Below are 18,104 nucleotides of genomic sequence, written 5' to 3' on the forward strand. Positions count from 1 at the left end.
TCACTGAGATCTTTCATTTAGGTGTTTTTTGTTTGTTTGTTTGTTTGTTTGTTTGTTTTGTTTTTTTGTTTTTTGCCACAGTGTCTTGGCTTTCCATGCCTGAGAAACTCATGGGAATTTTAGCCAGATCCAAATGCCCTAAGGGCTAACTCTGAGGCCAGAGTGCTGTTTAGGGCATCTGCCAGTCTATGAGTCTGCTGTGTATCCCACTTCCCATGTTGGATCGTTCTTTCCTTTTTAATTCTATCAGTTATTATTAGCAGACACTGGTCTTGTTTATGTGATCCCTTTGACACTTAATCCTATCTTAATGATCAATTATGAACTGAAACTGATCATTTTAACTAGTAAGATGTCATTGGTACATGCCAACTTAATGGGATTTGGAATCCCATGGCACCTTTCTAGCTCTACCATTAGGTTTTAGTCCAAGTGAGCATTTCCCAAAATGTACATCCCCTCCCTTTCTTATTCCCCCTCTTATATATATCAAGGATCAATTTCCAGTTAAATTTAAACACCTCAGAATAATTGTGTGTTAGAGGGGCCGGCACTGTGGCATAGTGGATAAAGCCACTGCCTGTGGTGCCGGTATCCCATATGGGCGCTGGTTTGAGACCCAGCTGCTCAACTTCCAAGCCAGCTCTCTGCTATAGCTTGGGAGAGCAGTGGAGGATGACCCATGCCCTTGGGCCCCTGCACCCACGTGGTAGACCTGGAGGAATCTCCTGGCTCCTGGCTTCAGATCGGCACAGCTCTGGCTGTTGTGGCATCTGGGGAGTGAACCAGCAGATGGAAGACCTCTCTCTCTCTCTCTCTCTCCCTCTCTCTCTCTCTCTCTCTCTTTCTGCCTCTCTTCTCTCTGTGTAACTGTGACTTTCAAGTAAAATAAAATAAATCTTTAAAAATAAAATAAAGCGTTCAACCAATGGTATTAATAGAACAAGAAAATACTAAAAGTATTAAAATAGGAAGCTGTTCCTCAACAGGACAAGGGCTGATCAAGTCATTCTTTCACATAGTGTCAGTTTCACTTCTGAGGTTTCCTTTTAGGTGCTCAGTTTGTTGTCAGAGATCAGGGAGAACATATGATATTTGCCCCTTTGGGACTGGCTTATTTCACTCAGCATGTTTTCCAGATTCCTCCATTTTGTTGCAAATGACCGGATTTCATTAATTTTTTTTACCGCTGTGGCATTGTCTGTGTATACAAAGGCTGTTGATTTTTGTACATTGATTTTATTTTTTTGTTTTTAATTTATTTGACATGTAGAGTTATAGACAGTGAGAGAAAGAGACTGAGAAAGGTCTTCCTTCCATTGGTTCAATCCACAAATGGCCACCACAGCCGGTGCTGCGCGGATCCAAAGCCAAGGGCCAGGTGCTTCTTCCTGGTCTCCCATGCAGGTGCAGGGGCCCAAGCATTTGGGCCATCCTCCACTGCCCTTCCGGGCCACAGCAGAGAGCTGGACTGGAAGAGGAGCAATTGGGTCTAGAACCCGGCGCCCATATGGGATGCCAGCACCACAGGTGAAGGACTAACCAAGTGAGCCGTGGCGCCGACCCCTGTACATTGACTTTATATCCTGCTACTTTTGCCAAACTCTTCTATGAGTTCCAATAGTCTTTGTGGAGTTCTTTGGATCCCCTAGAGAATCATAGCATCTGCAAAGAGGGATAGTTTGACTTCTTTATTCTCAGTTTGGTCATCTCCCACTGAGACTACTCAAACTCTCAGCCGCACCGTGAGTTCTCCCACACACCTTCAGTTTGTTTGTTTGTTTGTTTCCCACAGTCCCGGTTCAGAAGCCCCACACATTCCCTAGGTCTTAGTCTCCTATTATTACTCTCTACCAGAGTTAGGTTCTTCTGCTTGGCCGAGGGCGGGCGCAACCCCGAGCTGGTGCAGCTGTTACGTATGTCCAAAATGGTGCCTGCTCTGTCGGCTCATACACCTTTGTAAGGTGAGTGGAGAGAGAGAATTGTGTCTGTACCATCTCTTTTATTTTTTTTCTTTTTCTTTTCTCTCTTTTTTTTTTTTTTTTTTTTTTTTTTTTTACAGGCAGAGTGGACTGAGAGAGAGAGAGAGACAGAGAAAGGTCTGCCTTTTGCCGTTGGTTCACCCTCCAATGGCCGCCGCGGCTACCCTGCTGCAGCCGGCGCACCACGCTGATCTGATGGCAGGAGCCAGGTACTTATCCTGGTCTCCCAGGGGGTGCAGGGCCCAAGCACTTGGGCCATCCTTCACTGCCCTCCTGGGCCACAGCAGAGAGCTGGCCTGGAAGAGGGGCAACCAGGACAGACTCTGGCGCCCTGACCAGGACTAGAACCCGGTGTGCCGGCGCCACAAGGCGGAGGATTAGCCTAGTGAGCCGCAGCGCCGGCCTTTATTTTTTTTCTCTAGTTAGGCTGGTATACTTTCCCCCACGGGGCTTCAAGCCTCATTCCCTCTATGCTCTTCCTGCCACTTTTCTGCCAGGGTCTCAGGCTACTGCAGTCTTGTCTCACCTCACTTTCCAGCGCTGGTGTGGAGGCTCTCGGCAGCTAGAGTCCCAAGCCATGGGCGCCCATGCCCTCCACATAGCTCTACCATGTCCCTCTAATTAGGGAGGAGTTTCCTCTGCCATATTTTCCCTAACTCTTCCCTGAGACTACACTATCTCCATTTTTATTAAACTATCTTCTCCTGGACTATATCAGTAAGCTCCCTCCCTATTCTGCCATATTGGAACCACCCCTGCCCCTATGCTTTTACATTTCAAGTGGTCTTTTGTGGACATTTTTTAATGATTTATTTATTTATTTATTTGAAAGATTTACAGAAAGAAAATGAGGGGCAGAGAGGGAGAGGGAGAGGGAGAGGGAGAGGGAGAGGAAGGTCTTCCATCCACTGGTTCACTCCCCAGTTGGCCCCAGCAGCTGGAGCTGTGCTGATCCTAGCCAGGAGTCAGGAGTTTTCTCTGGGTCTCCCATGCGGGTGCAGGGACCCAAGCACTTGAGCAATCTTCTACTGCTTTCCCAGGCCATTGCAGAGAGCTGGATTGGAAGTGAAGCAACCAGGACTTGAACTGGCACCCATATGGGATAACAGCAGGCAGTGGCTTTACCCACTATGCACAGCGCCAGCCCCATGGACAGCATTTAATAGAGTTTTAGTTTTTCACCCAGTCAACCTCTTGAGTATTTATAGGACAACCATTTACAGTAATGATTGATAGACTTAGGGTAGGTCTGCTGCTTGATTTTTTTATTTTAATTTTTCTTATTTTTTTATAAAAGATTAATTATTTGCAAAGCAGACTTAAGAGAGAGAGATATAGACCTTCCATCTGCTGTTTCACTCCCCAAATGGCTGCAGTGACTGGAGAAAGGCCAGGCCAAAGCAAGGAGCCAGGAGCTTCTTCCAGGTATTCCACATGGACACAGGAGCATAAGAACCTGGGCCATCTTCCTTTGCTCTCCCAGGCACATTAGCACAGAGCTGGATTGGAAATGGAGCAGCCGGGACCTGAAGCAGCACCAATATGGGACGCTGGCGCTGCCTGCTGTGGCTCAATGAATGGCAGCACAGTGCTGGCCCCTGTTGTCCCCCTTCCTTCCTTCTTTCCTATCTTCCCTTCTTTTTTAGATTTAATTATTTTTTAAAGATTTATTTATTTATTTGAAAGTCAGAGTTAACCAGAGAGAGGAGAGGCAGAGAGAGAGAGAGAGAGAGGTCTTCCATCCGATAGTTCACTCCCCAATTGACCGCAACGGCCAGAACTGCACCAGTCCGAAGCCAGGAGCCAGGAACTTCTTCAGAGTCACCCACGCAGGTACAGGGGCCCAGTCACTTGGGCCATCTTATAATGCTTTCCCAGGACATAGCAGAGAGCTGAATGGGAAGTGGAGCAGCCGGGTCTAGAACCGGTGCCCCATATATGGGATGCCAGCGCCTCAAGCCAGGGTGATAACCCACTGCGCCACAACACCAGCCCAGATTTAATTATTTAAGAGACAGAATTACAAAGTTAGAGACAGAGCGAGAGGTCTTATTTCGATGTTTATTTCCCCTGCCAGCCTGGAGGACCACCCCTTCCAAGTTACACATGAGCTCTACACTCCTCTTCTGTCTGGAGAGTAATCCCTCCTCCTGGGCAATCAGGACTCCTGGCCGGCACGTCCAGGTGCCTCCGTTGTGTCCCTCTGGGCACATGCTATAGAGGGGCAGTGTCTTGCCCAAAGGCGCACAGCTGTTTCCAGAATACTGGGTAGATGTGTGTCAGGGTCCGTAACCATCTCATCCCAAGCTTAGAGCTGTGATGTCTTGGAAATCTAACTTTTGTGGTCTCACGGAAGCCTGGCCATGTACCACTGCTAGGCGTTTGGAAGTCTGCAGTGTGCTGTGGCTGGAGCTCCTTGTGTCCCAGTTGGAGGGGCTTCAAGACTGAAGCCGGGCCGCCCCCTCCTTGTGCGTAGGCCTGGAAGGATGCCGGGCTGCCGCTCTCCACCACAAGCAACGAAGCCTGCAAGCTGTTTGATGCCACTCTGACCCAGGTACGCCCACCGGAGAAACGCTTGCCCTCAGTGAAGGTTTTGGGGGAGGTTTTCTGATTTGGTGAGTGCTTTTTCAGCTGCGCTCTAGCAGCGGAATGCAGTCAAGTCTGGAAGATGGAGCATCCCAGCCCACCCACCCCCTCTGCAATCAGCCTCCTACCCAAGGTCTCCCAGTGGTGGGTGGGCAGCAGTGGGTGGTTGGGGATAGATTGGAAGGGCCTAGCTAAGGGACTGCCTGCTGCCTGGTCTGCACCTGCTGCCACTCTGGGTGAGGCCTGGGCTGGGCTGGGTTGGGCTGGCCCAAGCGTCTGAATCCCCAGCTGTGTCCAATCTATTGCCAGTATGGGCCACGCCATCTCTGCCGGCTTCAGGCTGATTGGCACTGGAAGCTCCAGGCAACTGGACAAAGAGCTGGATCTGGCTGTGAAGACCATGGTGGACGTATCCAAAGCGCAGGCCCTGACACAGCGGGAGCAGCTGCACGTGTCTGCCGTGGAGACATTTGCCAACGGGTGAGGGGCCTCTGAGGGCTGTGTGTCTGTGATGGGTGAACCGAGGCTGGGCTGGGGGTGCCTCAGGCTGTCCCCATGCGGCACCAGGGGAATCCTCAGCCCAGCTCATGAGAGCACCTGGGTCAGGGCTGCGTCCTGCCTGTGCAGTCGAGTGCCTGATAAGGAAGGTTGGGCTGAGATTCCCAATTTAGTGTCCCAGTCACTCGTTTTGTTTCATGACCTCAATCAGTTATTAGTTTCGTTACTGAAATAATGGAACCGTGTGGTAGAAATGTCCACAAGAGGGCAGAAAGCATCTGTGCATGTGCTCCTGGTTCCCACACACCCCTGGGTGCACTGCCGCAGCCTTCCAGATTCCTGTCCCTGTCCCCCGCTGACCCTCACTCCCTGAGAACGGCAGTGCCCATGCCTGCTCTGCAGGTGTGACACCGCTGATGACCCCGCAGGAGCTCAGGGGTGCTGAGCCCGACATGGGGACATCTCCTGGGGTCTGCTCAGTGAGTCCACACGGGGCGATTCCAGCCCAGACTCCCTACAGCCAACTCTGGTCACACTTGAAATTGTCTCTGACAACTTGAGACAGTTTACTTATTTATTTGTTTGTTTATATATTTTGACCAGGCAATAAGATTCCTCATTGGGTTTTCAATGTCCTCGGCCACGTTCTAACTAAGAAACTGTTGTTTTTAAGCCAATCCAATGCAGTCTACGATGTGGAATGTGTTTTATGCTTGGGGGTGGAGGCTTTGTGTTCAGTGGTGCTGAGAGCTCCTCTTAGCTTCCAGGAACTTCCAGAAGACCTGTGCCCTATGGGAACAGATTCCCCAGGACAAGATGACAGCTTCTTCCAGTCAGAAGATTCTTCCCGGTCACCCAGTCAGGTGCAGTGGCCGAGGACTTGAGTCATCTTCTAGGCTCCCCCTAGAGGCTGGATCAGCTGGACATGGAGGAGAGGGGCTGAAAGATGATGTTATCACTTGAGAGGCAGAGAGAGACACAGGCCGAGATTTCCACTTGCCGGTTCACTCCCCAAATGCCCCAATAGCCAGGGCTGGAACAGAGCTAAATCCAGCAGCTGTGGACTCCAGGTTTCCAAACCTGGGTGGAGGGGACCTTCCAACTTGAGCCATCACCTGGTGCCTCCCAGTGCACATAAGCAGGAAGCTGGAGTCAGGAGTGGAGCTGGGACTCAAACCAGACACGGGGACGTGGACACATGTGTCTTCCCTGTGGCTAACGCCAGCCCCTGAACGATTTATTTTACAGACTCGTGTGATCGTGGGGCTGACATGTTAGCCCTCTGGAGGGCAGGCGGCAGGTGGGAAGTTCCCACAGCGGCTGGCAGGAGAGACTTTTCTGTTTTCTAAGATTTATTTTGTTTTTTAAAGAGTTTTATTTACTTAAGATTTAGAGAGAGAGAGAGAGAGAGGTCTTTCATCCACTGGTTCACTCCGAATGACCGCAGTGGTCAGAGCTGAGCTGATTAGGAGCGAGGAGCTTCTTCTGGTCAGCAGCTTCTTCCCAGCCTCCCACGCAGGTGCAGTGGCCGAGGACTTGGGCCATCTTCCACTGCATTCCCAGGCCATAGCAGAGAGCTGGATTGGAAGCAGTGCAGCTGGGACTTGAACTGGCGCCCATATGGGATGCCAACGCTGCAGGCCAGGGCTTTAACCTGCAACGCCACAGCACCAGCCCCCTGACGGGAGAGACTTGAATCTGGAGGCAGAATCCTGGTCTCCGGAGCCCTCAGTCTATCTACGGATGGGGTGAGGACCACCCACGCTGTGGAGAGAAGCCACTTTAACTCAAAGAACACTGATGTCTGTGGGGAGCAACTCGGACTAGACTAAGTTACTGGAATTAAGACTTATTCTATGCATCTGCTCTCCCACAATATGGTGCTGGGAGAGGAGAAAACAGCTTCTACGCAGCTGCCTCTTGCCAACTTGAGTGATGACCTCCAGGAGCTGATCCTGCTCCTGATTGGAGGAGAGCAGCATACTCGGCATGTGGGCAGCCGAGTTGGGATTGGTGGAAGAGGACTATAAAGGAGGAGAGAGACAACATGCACCAGGAACATCTAAGGGGAACATCTATCTGAAGGAACACCTGTGCAGCCCCCGAGAGAGCCGGCCGGCGGTGTGCCGCTCCCCCGCGGAAGTGGGGAAAGTGGCCAGGGGGAACCGCCCTTCCACGGAGGTGGAAGGGACGGTAGCCAACCCGGGAAGAACCAGCAGCAAACCCGGGGAGGGCCGAGCAGACGAAAGAACAGCGCAGGGTCCTGTGTCGGTCCTCCACGAAGACGGGGAGCGACATAATGGTGCCGTGACTCGGATAGGAAACTTAGGAGGGAAGAAACGGGAAGAAGTGGGAAAATACCGGAGAGAGAGACTAGTAAAGAGCCTAGGGAAAAGCCGGACGAAAAAGGTGCCGGAAGAAGCTATTGAAAGCCTAGGCATAGACTCAGATATGGACTACGGGGGGAAGCTGGGAGAAATCTCTAAGGTCGAAAGCGAAAGTGAAAGCTAGAACAAACAGACTCAGATACGGACTGTGGGGAGAAGCCAGGAGAAATGAGGGAGGAATATTGTTGGAAGAAAACTTAGGGAAACATACCGGGTAGAGAAAAATGTTAGGGAAATTGAAGCCGTGGGGGGCAGGCCGAGGCGGAAACGTAAGCCAGCTTGGAATTCTTTAAGTCAGCCCGGGGAGCAAAAGGCGAAAAGTTAAACCAGAGGCGGAGGCGTGGGCCAGGTTGGAATCCGTCAGATTAGCCCGGGGAGCAAAAGACGGGAAGCCAAACCATGAGGCGGAAACGTAAGCTATAGGTTGAATTCGCCAGGTTAGCCCGGGGAACTTAGATTGAATACCGGTGGTGGCGGAAACGTAAGCTACGCTGTGTGACTCGCGGAAGCCGCCACGTGCAGAGAGAGCGCACGGGGCGTGAATAGATAGGGAATGTGGGGCTAGTGCGAGGCCGTGGTGCGGGCGTGAAAGGCCGTGGAGACCACGGAGCGCGCAAACCCAAGCCACGCAGAGCCGTGAAGCTGCCGCGGGGCGAGGTGCCGAGAAGCAGCCTCGGGGCGGGCGCTGGGAAGCTGCAGGGATAAGAGAAACAGAAGTTTAGAAGTAAAATGAGAGAAATAGGAATGCTGGTAGATAGAAGTAAAATGGGAGAGATAGGAATGCCCGGAGATAGAGAAATGGAGAAAAATAAGGCCTCCCTCAACATGGCAATGAGAGAGCTTGGATTCGGTCTGCCTGATTAGGGAGGTGGTGAGCACCTGCGGGCGGCTAGCAGTTTATGCGCCGCAGGTCACCGAAGACAGGCACGAATTAACATCAATAAGTCTCCCCACAATACCGCAATGAGAAGGCTTGGATTCGGTCTGCCTGATTAGTAAGGCGGTAAGCACCAGCAGGCAGCTCGACCAGAGTATGAGCTGCAGGTCACCGAAGATAGGCACGAATCAACACCAATAAGTCTCCCCACAATACGGCAATGAGAAGGCTTGGATTCGGTTTGCCTGATTGATAGGACTTGTAAGCACCTGTGGGCAACTCTAGCAAGCAGAGCAGAGTGTGTACCGCGGGGCACCGAAGACAGGCGCGTATCAACGCCAAAAAATAAAAAGAAAGGGGGATCTGTGGGGAGCAACTCGGACTAGACTAAGTTACTGGAATTAAGACTTATTCTATGCATCTGCTCTCCCACAATATGGCGCTGGGAGAGAAGAAAACAGCTTCTACGCAGCTGCCTCTTGCCAACTTGAGTGATGACCTCCAGGAGCTGATCCTGCTCCTGATTGGAGGAGAGCAGCGTACTCGGCGTGTGGGCAGCCGAGTTGGGATTGGCGGAAGAGGACTATAAAGGAGGAGAGAGACAACATGCACCAGGAACATCTAAGGGGAACATCTATCTGAAGGAACACCTGTGCAGCCCCCGAGAGAGCCGGCCGGCGGTGTGCCGCTCCCCCGCGGAAGTGGGGAAAGTGGCCAGGGGGAACCGCCCTTCCACGGAGGTGGAAGGGACGGTAGCCAACCCGGGAAGAACCAGCAGCAAACCCGGGGAGGGCCGAGCAGACGAAAGAACAGCGCAGGGTCCTGTGTCGTTCCTCCACGAAGACGGGGAGCGACATAATGGTGCCGCGACTCGGATACAAAGCCTAGGCAGGGTTTAGTGTCGTTCCTCCATGAAGAGGGGGAGCGACAGATGTCAGTGTTGGCCCCACGAACAACTTACTGCCTCAGCCACACCTGACTGGTGTTTGGACAGAAAACTGAGTTCTGCGGTCCAGCCAAGTGGACATAGGGACTTGACCACCACAGGGGACTTTCAGGACCTGATACACAGTAAGCACTTAATAAATAACCCAGAAAGCGCTCAGTGAATGACCTCACAGAGCTTCCTTAGTTACCATGCAGTTAGCCGTCTGGAAGGGGCTGTTCTAGAATATGCTTCTGTGAACTACGAGTCAGATCTGTATCTCGCACGGGAGTAGAGATAACATCCAGCGTGCAGAGTCCAGCTTCAGTCTTGTTTCCCCTTGGCTGGAAAGCCACGGGCAGGACGCCTCTATCCTGTGTGAGCACTGGGGGTCCTGGCTGTCAGTGAGACGGGTGAGATGGGGGTGTGCATTTCCTGTGCAAGGGAAGTGGACCTATCCTGGCTGGGGCCGTGAGAGTGAAGTGGACAGGGTCCCGGCCCCAGGTCCCCTGGGCCTGGGGAGGAGCCTGGCTGTGCAGGGGGGGTGTCCAGCTGGGCAGACGCTGGGAGCCGAGCTGCAGAAGCAGAGGAGGAGCCACAGACAGAACCCAGCCAGGAGAGCTTCCCAGGGAGCAGTCCTCCTCTGTCCCACCATGGGGGCTTCACCAGTCAGATGCGGCAGGGGTGGGGTGGAGGGAGACCCTGTGCAGATGACTTGGGGGTGGGAGGGCACTAATCCAGGCAGGCCCTGCCCTGTTATGGTTCTGATGACGAAGGTCATTAGGTCATTAGCCCCTCAGTAGAGGGAGCCTGGAAAGCTGAGACGCAGCTGTAATGGCGTCCACAAGTGGGGCACTCGGAGCAGCTGGGGTGCACCTGCCTGTGTGCTGCAGGCCAGTGCCTGCCCCATGCTCAGCGGGGGCCTGACGTCCTCTTGCAGCTCCCGCTGTTGCTGGGTCCCTGGAGTGCTTGGGCTCGTGGCTGCCCCCGCTGATTTTGCTTCCTCACCGCCGTCTTCCTTCTCTGTGTTCTCATGGCCCCTTTAGGACACAGTCACGGCCCAGGGCCCACCCATCTTAACGTGGTAGATTCTGTAAAGCATGAGTCTAACAGGGTCCCATCACGGTCCCTGGAGTTGGGACATCGGCCCATGTACTGGAGGGCACAGAGCAGTGCTCCCCGCCTGTCCTATTGTATTTTGAGGTGACTTGTTTTCTGTCTTTAGCTATGTGAAAGGCATCTATTCTTTTGGACTGATGGAAACCAACTTCTACGATCGGGCGGAAAAGCTTGCCAAAGAGGTAAGTAGCCGACTCTTTCCAGAAGTGCCCTGGCCTTGAGAGTGGCCAAGAAGGGGGTAACCCGCTGGTTGACCTGAGCCAGTCCCCCTGAAGGTCCCCAAGCATAGGACTCACTGCAGTGCCAGCAGCTGCCCCAGGCAGGAAGCTGACCCTTGCCATCCCCGTGCCTCTGTGGCCACGGAGCCACGCCCCTTGGCCAGCCACAGCCCAGGCCTGCAGCAGAGGGGGTGAAGCTGGGGAGGCTTTGCTCAGCCCCTGGCTCAGGGTTGCACTCGGGGCGTCTGTGCTCCCACCAGCTCTGCTGGCTTCCAGGGCCTATGCTCGGCACTGCTGGGACAGTGTGGGGAATGGATGTAAACCTTCCTCCTTGAACTTCACGTTTCTCAGCATCACTGACTGCACACGAGGCTCAGAAGGCGGCACAGAGGTCAGGGACAGAGGCTGATGCCCGCTGGGCCTGACCTGGGGCTTCTGTTTCTTCCTGCATGGTTTGGACCCTCCCCACCACACACACCTTTTCCAAAGACTGATTTATTTGATAGGCAGAGCAACAGAGAGAGAAAGACGGAGTTGGACAGGGACAGGGACAGGGAGAGGGGAAAGAGATCTCTTCTACCTGCTGGTTCACTCCTCAAAGCCAGCAGCAGCTGGGGCTAGGCCAGGCCAAAGCCAGAAGCCAGGAACTCTATGTGGGTCTTCCAGGTGGGTGGCACGGGTCAAGTACTTGTCCATCCTCTGTGCCCTCCCAGGTGCATGTGGAAGGAGAGGAAGCAGAACAGCCGGGACAATGTGGGATGCTGGCGCTGTAGCCAGGGCTTCACTCACCTCTGCACAGAGCTGCCCCGAGCCCTGCCCTAGAGCATCCCCCAGGTCAGGGTGCTCACCGGTGGTCCAGCAGGCAGGGCAATGTGGCATCCACTGGGCGTTTCCCGCCTGCCCTCGGTCCTGGACTGCGGCCCCCACCTGTGTCTTGAAGGCTGGCACTGAGTACAGTGGATGCTACTCTGTGCATGGGCCCAGAACAAGTGACAGGCTGCAGCCTGCATCTCTTCTCCTCTGTCCACCTCAGAGGAGTGGATCCTGAGGCCCAGGGGGCAGCTGCTGCTCTTGGTTCAGGCTGGGGACTCCAAATGCACCTGCTGTCACTCACACTCTGTCCATGTGATGCCTTTCTCCCATTGCTCAGAGAGGCCAAGGCCACAAGGTCAGAGGTGAGCCAGATTCTCTAAGGCCACCTGACCAGACAGGGGTCCTTGAAGCTGCCAAGACCAGAACCCAGCCTCCCTGCGACAAGGTCAGGATCTTACCCTGTTATCGCCCTGGTGTTCCTCAGCACCCCTAGTAGATAGCACCCCTGGGTGTCTTCGCATCACAGAATTAGAGCCCAGGCTGGAGATCAGGGCCACAGCTCTTTTGTCTGCAAGTCAAGTCAGAGGTCAAGGTCTGGAGTGGCTTCCTGGTGATTTTACTTCTATACGTGGGTGACCAGGCACTACCCTCCCACAGCAGCCACAGGAAGGCCCTGCAGAGACCACGGCAGCCAGGCCCTCCTGTTGGGTGGTATCCACCTGGGCACCTGGGGGCTGGCAGTGCAGTCAGAGAAGCGTGGGCAAGGGTGGCCGGATGTGGTAAGTCGGATGTGGCAGGTCCCTCCAGGGTCAGCCACAAGGTGCAGACTAAGGCTGCACAAGTGGCAGGGGAGGTAGAAGAATCCCCTCGCTGCTCCCTCACTGCCACACAATGAGGCTCCCGGAGGTGATCCCCGTGTGGTGAGGTGGACTTCCTGGACAGCGAGGAGCCACGCTGGACTGGAGCAGCCGCACGGGCAGCCATGGGGCCGTGTGTCTGCATAGCCTGCGGGAAGATCCAGGCAGGCCAGGCGTTGTGGAGCTGGGGGCGTATTGGGAACTGGCTTGGAAGGTGCAAGCCTGAGAGACCAGAGCAGGGCAGCAGGGCAGCAGGGCCTGGATTGTACTGGGAGGGGGAGCCTAGGGGCCAATTGGGAGGGCTCTAGGCGAGGGAGGGCACTGGCCAGTCCCTGCTCATGTCAGAGCAGGAGTGGGGCAAGCCAATGGGCTGTGAGCCGCAGCCCTTCCAGTCTGCCCTGCATGAGAGCTGTGTGCCCAGCAGGGCCGCACCCAGTCTACTCGAACTCAGCCCTCACCCTCTCCGGTGTCCAGCACCCAGGGATCCAGCACAGGGGGTGCCCACGCTCCCTACAGACCCATCTGCTTCCTCTCTGTGTCCTGATGAGCAGGGGCAGGACGCATGGTGGCAGCAGTTGGCAGTCCAGGGCAAGCTGCACACCACCTAGCTTGGGGAAACCGAGGCAGCAGGCTGGGGGGTGAAGCCCAGGATTTGAGATGGGACCTGCCATGGGCAAGTCCATGGGACTTTCATGAGTCTCAGTCTACTTCCCTGTGCTTGGCACCTAGTGGGTGCTTGGTAAACATGAGCTGACCCCGGGAGCACAGGCAGCATGCTGCTGTGAGGCTAGGTTCACTCCCCGGTCCAGCCTGCCTCTCTGGGCACGTGAGCAGCCTCTGACCTCAACAGCAGTGCTGTCAGCACTGGGAAGCCCCCCGTTGGGTGCCCGTGTAGTGTGTGGGGAGGTCCCCAGTTGAGGGGCACTGGACGGTCCCCACCAAGCTCACCTCGACAGTGTCCACTTCTCCAAGCAGCCCTGAGTGGGAGGCAGCATCCGGGGCCCCTGCACTGGAGGGAAACTGAGGCCAGATGCAGGAGCCTCAGCTGTATGCAGGAGGCTGTGTGGTCCCAGGATGAGCCCTGCATTGGAGACTCTGCTGCATCCCAGCTGCGAACCCTGGGCCAGTAGCACACCTCTGCCTCGCGGTGTCCTGTGCTGGTGTGCCCTACGCATGCGTACATGGGCTGTCCTGGGGTTGTGATGGTTCTGAGCTGGACCCAGGCCTGTGAGAGATGTGCTGTGGCCTGCCAAGGCTGACTGACCCGCACTGTCTCACCCACACGCAGGCTCTGTCTATCACCCCGACGGATGCGTGGTCAGTGCACACCATTGCCCACGTTCACGAGATGAGAGCAGAGGTCCAGCAGGGTCTGGAGTTCATGCAGCACTCGGAGACGCACTGGAAGGTACGGTTCTCATCCCCCGGCCACCTGCCAAGGGAACTCAGTCGGTGTCCTGAGGCACAGGAGTTCACGGGTGTGCTTGAAACATTTCTGTCACGCTACCCATGGCTACAAAGCACCTCTCAACACCTGTTGGTGGAAGTTTCTAGAACTGGTCTAGAATTGGTAAAAGGAATACGTCATAAAATTACCATGAAGACAAGAGCCCCACTGGGGTGAGACCTAGGAGGCCCTGAGCTGGTCCTCCTGCCTGCCTGGAGCCCAGGGGTGGCCTCTCAGTGTAGCTGAGGGTGTGGACACAGGGGGGATGGTGCATTGGCCATCTGCAGGGTGGTTACAGGTTAGGGCCTGCAGAGGACGGGTGTGGGCCCAGCCAGACCCCTGCCCCCCTGCAGGCCCTTTCCCTTGGCCTGACCCTGCTGTGGCTCACTGTTCCCACTCCCAGTGCCCAACCTCTGGCCTCTCGGCTGGTAACTCACTGCCCTACTCAGTGCCGTCCTTTCTCCCTGTGTGCCTGTTGCCCCTGTGCTGGCCTCGGGCACCCAGACTGGCCTGCTCTCCCCTGCGCTGTGGCAGGCTCCCCAGGGCCCCACCGGTCAAGGTGGCCACTCCCCTCCCAGTCCTGGCAGTAAGCCGCAGGTGCCCAGCCATGTGTGTGCCAATCCAGGAGGAGCCTTGCGGGCAGAGGAAGGGGCGTTCCCGCTGGGATGTGATTTGCAGGAAGGCAGGTGTCGGAGTGAGAGCCTGGGCCCCTGACATCCACATGCACATCTTCCTAAGGACCCTGGATCTGTGGGCTCTGGAAGGCTCTGGGGGACCCAGGATGCACTGGGGTGAGGGGCACCCATGAGTACAGGGCTTGCTCAGGAGGAGCTGTGAGAGCAGGGAGGCCTAGCCAAGGCCTCACCCCCATGCCATTCATATGCCTCCACTAGAACTCTGATTCTGTAGGGTGATCCCTCTGACCTCAGTTTCCCCATCTATACTCTGTGAAGCCCTTGGTCCCAACACATAAATCAGGAGCCGCTAAGGCTGGGCTCTTGGTTCTCTGCTGTTTCATATTCTCCACTGTGGCCTCCGGCAGCCTGCAGCCTGGCTGGACAGCCCTGGGTGAGGACAGTGCAGCCCAGGGCCCCGTCCCCTCCTCCTCCTGCACTTGCCACAGGCGTTCAGCTCTGCCAAGACTCCAGCCCCTGCCGCAGGCCTGTGCCCTGCCCTGGAGCCCCATGAGGCTCCACGTGAGACTTCTCTGTCCTGGCAGGGCCTGGTCAGTGGACTGAGCAGCCTCGCAGCAGCGCATGGGCCTCCCTGAGACAGGCATCCCTCAGATTGTGGATACCCAGAAGAGACGTTGAACCCTTTGGGCTTGGGGTGGGGCAGTGGTCAGGGAAGGCACGCTGTAGGAGCCACCGTCTGCAGAGTCTGGAAGGATGAGCAGCTGTGTGGGTCGAGGTTGGGACTGTCCCAGCGCCCGCCCAGCTTAAGCAGAGCCAAGGCCTACGGTGGACAGTGAGGGAGAGGTTGTCCTCGCACCCAGGTGCATGTCAAATGTGGGCCATGCAGGAGGCGTCGTCAGCTCCTCTTACCAGGTTAGGTGGGGTCGCGAACAGGCAGCAACTTAGGGAAGGCCGGGCTCAGTGTTTGCCCGGTACCTGCTGTGTGTCCCGGGTAGCAAGAATTGTGGCCTTGAGAGCTGGGGAGGGCTGCACTCTGAGCCGTCCCGGGAAGGCCCATGGGCTCCTCTATGAAGGGGCAGCTGTCAGGGCTCTGCCTTTCCTGCAAGACTTGTCTCAGATTCTAGGGTGCTGTGTTAAAAATAAAGCCTGGGGTCTCAGCACCAGAGAAAATCAGTGAAGTTCCGGAAGCAGTCCTTTGGGGGTTGAAGGGACTTTGTAGGAAGAAATGGAGGTGATGGGGACCTGTGAGATGAGATGTGGATCTTGGCACCCCTGAGCAAAGCTGAGTCTGGAAGTGTGGCCGGGGGCGGGGTCTCTGCCAGCCTGCTCTGAGGCTTGGAGATGGGTGACGGGCCAGGCCCAGCACATGCTCCCGGGCACGCAATGGGGGCAGCTTCTCCAGGTCACTTGGTGCCCTCTCTTGCGCCTGGTGCAGTCTGAGCTCTTGGTCACAGTAAGGGTGACAGTCCTGATGGCAGAGGTGGTGGGGACCACACATTGGCAGCCTTTTGCTGAGGGCTTGCTCTGTGCAGACCCCATACATAACCCAGACATGCTCCTCGCTGGCCCTGGGTCCCCCATCAGCCCACAAGCAGAGTATGGCTAGGGTCATGCCTGTCTTCCAGATCCTGCCCCAACTGCCAGGGCCAGGTGAACAATGCTGGACATGGTGGACACCTGCTCCATGCTCTACCGCCTTCAGATGGAAGGTAGCACACCTCTGCCCCTCAGGCTCACTCACCTCCCCTCTACACAGCGAGTGCACGGAGCAGCTGCCCGCCTGGCCTGGCTCCGTAGATGCCCTGAGACCAGCAGGTCTGGCCGCCGCGTCTGTTTCTTCCAGTTCCCACTACTCAGCCAGGGGGCCTCAGGTTCCACTCAGGGAGGCACCGGCCACTCCCATGGCTGCCCTCCAGCCCCACTGGGACCGATGAGGGTGTGCAGCCCACGGCCCCCGCACCTGCCCTTGCTATCTTACATTTGTCCTCTGCTGTGAACTCCTGCAGTTTTGACAGCACCAGGCCCCCACGTATCACGCAGCATGGTCCACGCTGTCAATTCATGTCCATTTGTGCTAGCCGATCATGGCGACCCCGACGCGGGGTCACAGTGAAGGACAGAGGTGATCCGTGGGGAGGGCCGCACCCCAACTGCCAGCCTGGACTGCATGGAGGAGGTCTGGCTCCGGGCAAACCCTGGGTCCTCCTCCTGCATCCAGCAGGCCTGGACACTCAGAGCTCCCGCGCGGTGAAGCCCAGCCCCGGGCGGAGCCTCGAGAACTGACGTGGGCGCCATTTCTGCCTGGATGCAGGCCACGGATAGCGACGGCGACCGACTCACCCAGCGGCCTGGCCTGGCCTCTCCAAGCCGCTGGCTCCCGATGTCCCCAGTACGCGCGGCCCCAACAGGCGCGCTCCCCAGTGCCTTCACCTGGGCCCGGGTCCCTGGAGTCTTAGCTCACCGGTGCCGGGACCACAGACCCTCTCAGCGGGAAGCCCACCTAGGGTGACCGTCCCCTTCCGGCCTCGGGCAACGCTTCCCGTGCCCCTGCGCCCACTCCGGACAGCGGCCGGGACTTCGTGCAGCCGCATTGCTGACACCGGGCGCGAGCCCTGCGGCAGAGCGAGTATTAGTACCTTTGTTACTTCAGTCTTCACCAGACACGCGGGCGGCGCACTGTGGCCACACAATCCGCTAACGGGCGGGCCGCCCTCTGGCCTATGGACGGCGCAGGCCCTCCGCGGACTTCCGGGTGGGCGGAGCCAATCAGCTGCGCGTGCGCCCTGGGCCCCTCTCCTGGCGCTCCGACTACAGTCCCCAGGAAGCATCGGGGCGGGCACACCCTTTGGAGACAGACCAATCGGCATCGACGCTGCGGGCCGCTTCATTTAAATGCTCGGCGGGTGTCCGGGCCTGGTCGCCGTTGGCCGCTCGGGCTGAGGCGAGCGGCGCTGAGGTGAGCGCTGGGCCTGGCGCGGCGCGGACGCGATTATCCGTGCGGAACGCGGCCTCGCGCCCCCGGGGCCCGGCCTGGCCTGCGCCGGGGCCCTCGCTGCCCGGCAGAGCCCAGCTGCCGGCCCCAGCCTGAGCGCCGCGTCCCCTCATCCGCGCCGTCGCCTCGCCGGGGCGGCCCGCTGCTCCCTCAGCTCCGGGCCTGGCGGCGCTCGGGCCCGCGGCGGCCCCGGGGTGCGCTCGGCCCAGGCGGCCTCGGCGCCGCCCGCGGCTCCCGCACCGGCTCACCCGGCCCTTCCTCCCCGCAGGGACCGCCTCAGCCGCGTCCGGGGACCCAGGGCACGGCGGCGCCCTGTCTCGCTCTGGCCGGCGGGCGAAGCGCAGATGGACGTCCCTGAGGAGGAAGGTAGGGCCCGGGTGTGCTGCGCGCCGTTCCGGGCGGCAGCTTGTCCGCTTCTGCCCTCAGTGCCCTGCACCCTGGCCCCGCGCACCTGTGTCCTGGAGGGTTCTTTACACGCACGCACGCACGCACGCCCCGAGGGTTTCTTTTTGGCTGTCACTGGTGTGTTTCTATGTCTTGTGTAGGATCCTGGGGACTGCGTGTGTGAGTGGGCAGGCGGGCGGGCGGGCGAGCCTGGCTGTAACTGTGTTTCCCTGCCGTGCCCTTGTCTGGTTTGCTTATCAAGAGGACGGTGCAACCACAGAAAGTGAGTCTCCTCAGTGTCTGGGGGATGGATGCCAGGACACACGCCGCCTCCCCCAGCCGCGGGCACACAATCCACAGATGCTCCGAGCCCCGTGTGATAGG

The 18,104-nt window shown here is 57.0% G+C and overlaps 1 protein-coding gene and 1 long non-coding RNA gene across 4 annotated transcripts in view; one reads left to right on the forward strand and one right to left on the reverse strand.

Annotated features, from left to right (window-relative positions):
* LOC138843211 (tetratricopeptide repeat protein 38-like) overlaps positions 1–18,104 on the forward strand; it is a 72,993-nt gene that overhangs the window by 25,219 nt on the left and 29,670 nt on the right. Inside the window, exons 1-5 of one of the 3 annotated variants that reach the window (XR_011380331.1) lie at positions 2,068–4,536; positions 4,878–5,048; positions 10,481–10,556; positions 13,551–17,300; positions 17,605–17,702. Coding sequence is in view for 1 of the 3 variants with exons in the window: in XM_070053052.1 (XP_069909153.1) it covers positions 4,879–5,048; positions 10,481–10,556; positions 13,551–13,670 (366 nt within the window). In the remaining 2 variants the exon portion in view is untranslated. The other 2 variants (XM_070053052.1, XR_011380332.1) reach the window with 2 other exon arrangements.
* On the reverse strand, positions 5,627–13,552 carry LOC127485318 (uncharacterized). Its single transcript, XR_011380333.1, has 2 exons — positions 11,864–13,552; positions 5,627–6,830 (listed from the first exon to the last, which is right to left on the reverse strand). It is a non-coding gene; the product is annotated as an uncharacterized lncRNA (long non-coding RNA).

Source organism: Oryctolagus cuniculus, chromosome 11, assembly GCF_964237555.1.
Source record: "Oryctolagus cuniculus chromosome 11, mOryCun1.1, whole genome shotgun sequence".
Classification (NCBI taxonomy): Eukaryota; Metazoa; Chordata; class Mammalia; order Lagomorpha; family Leporidae; genus Oryctolagus; species Oryctolagus cuniculus.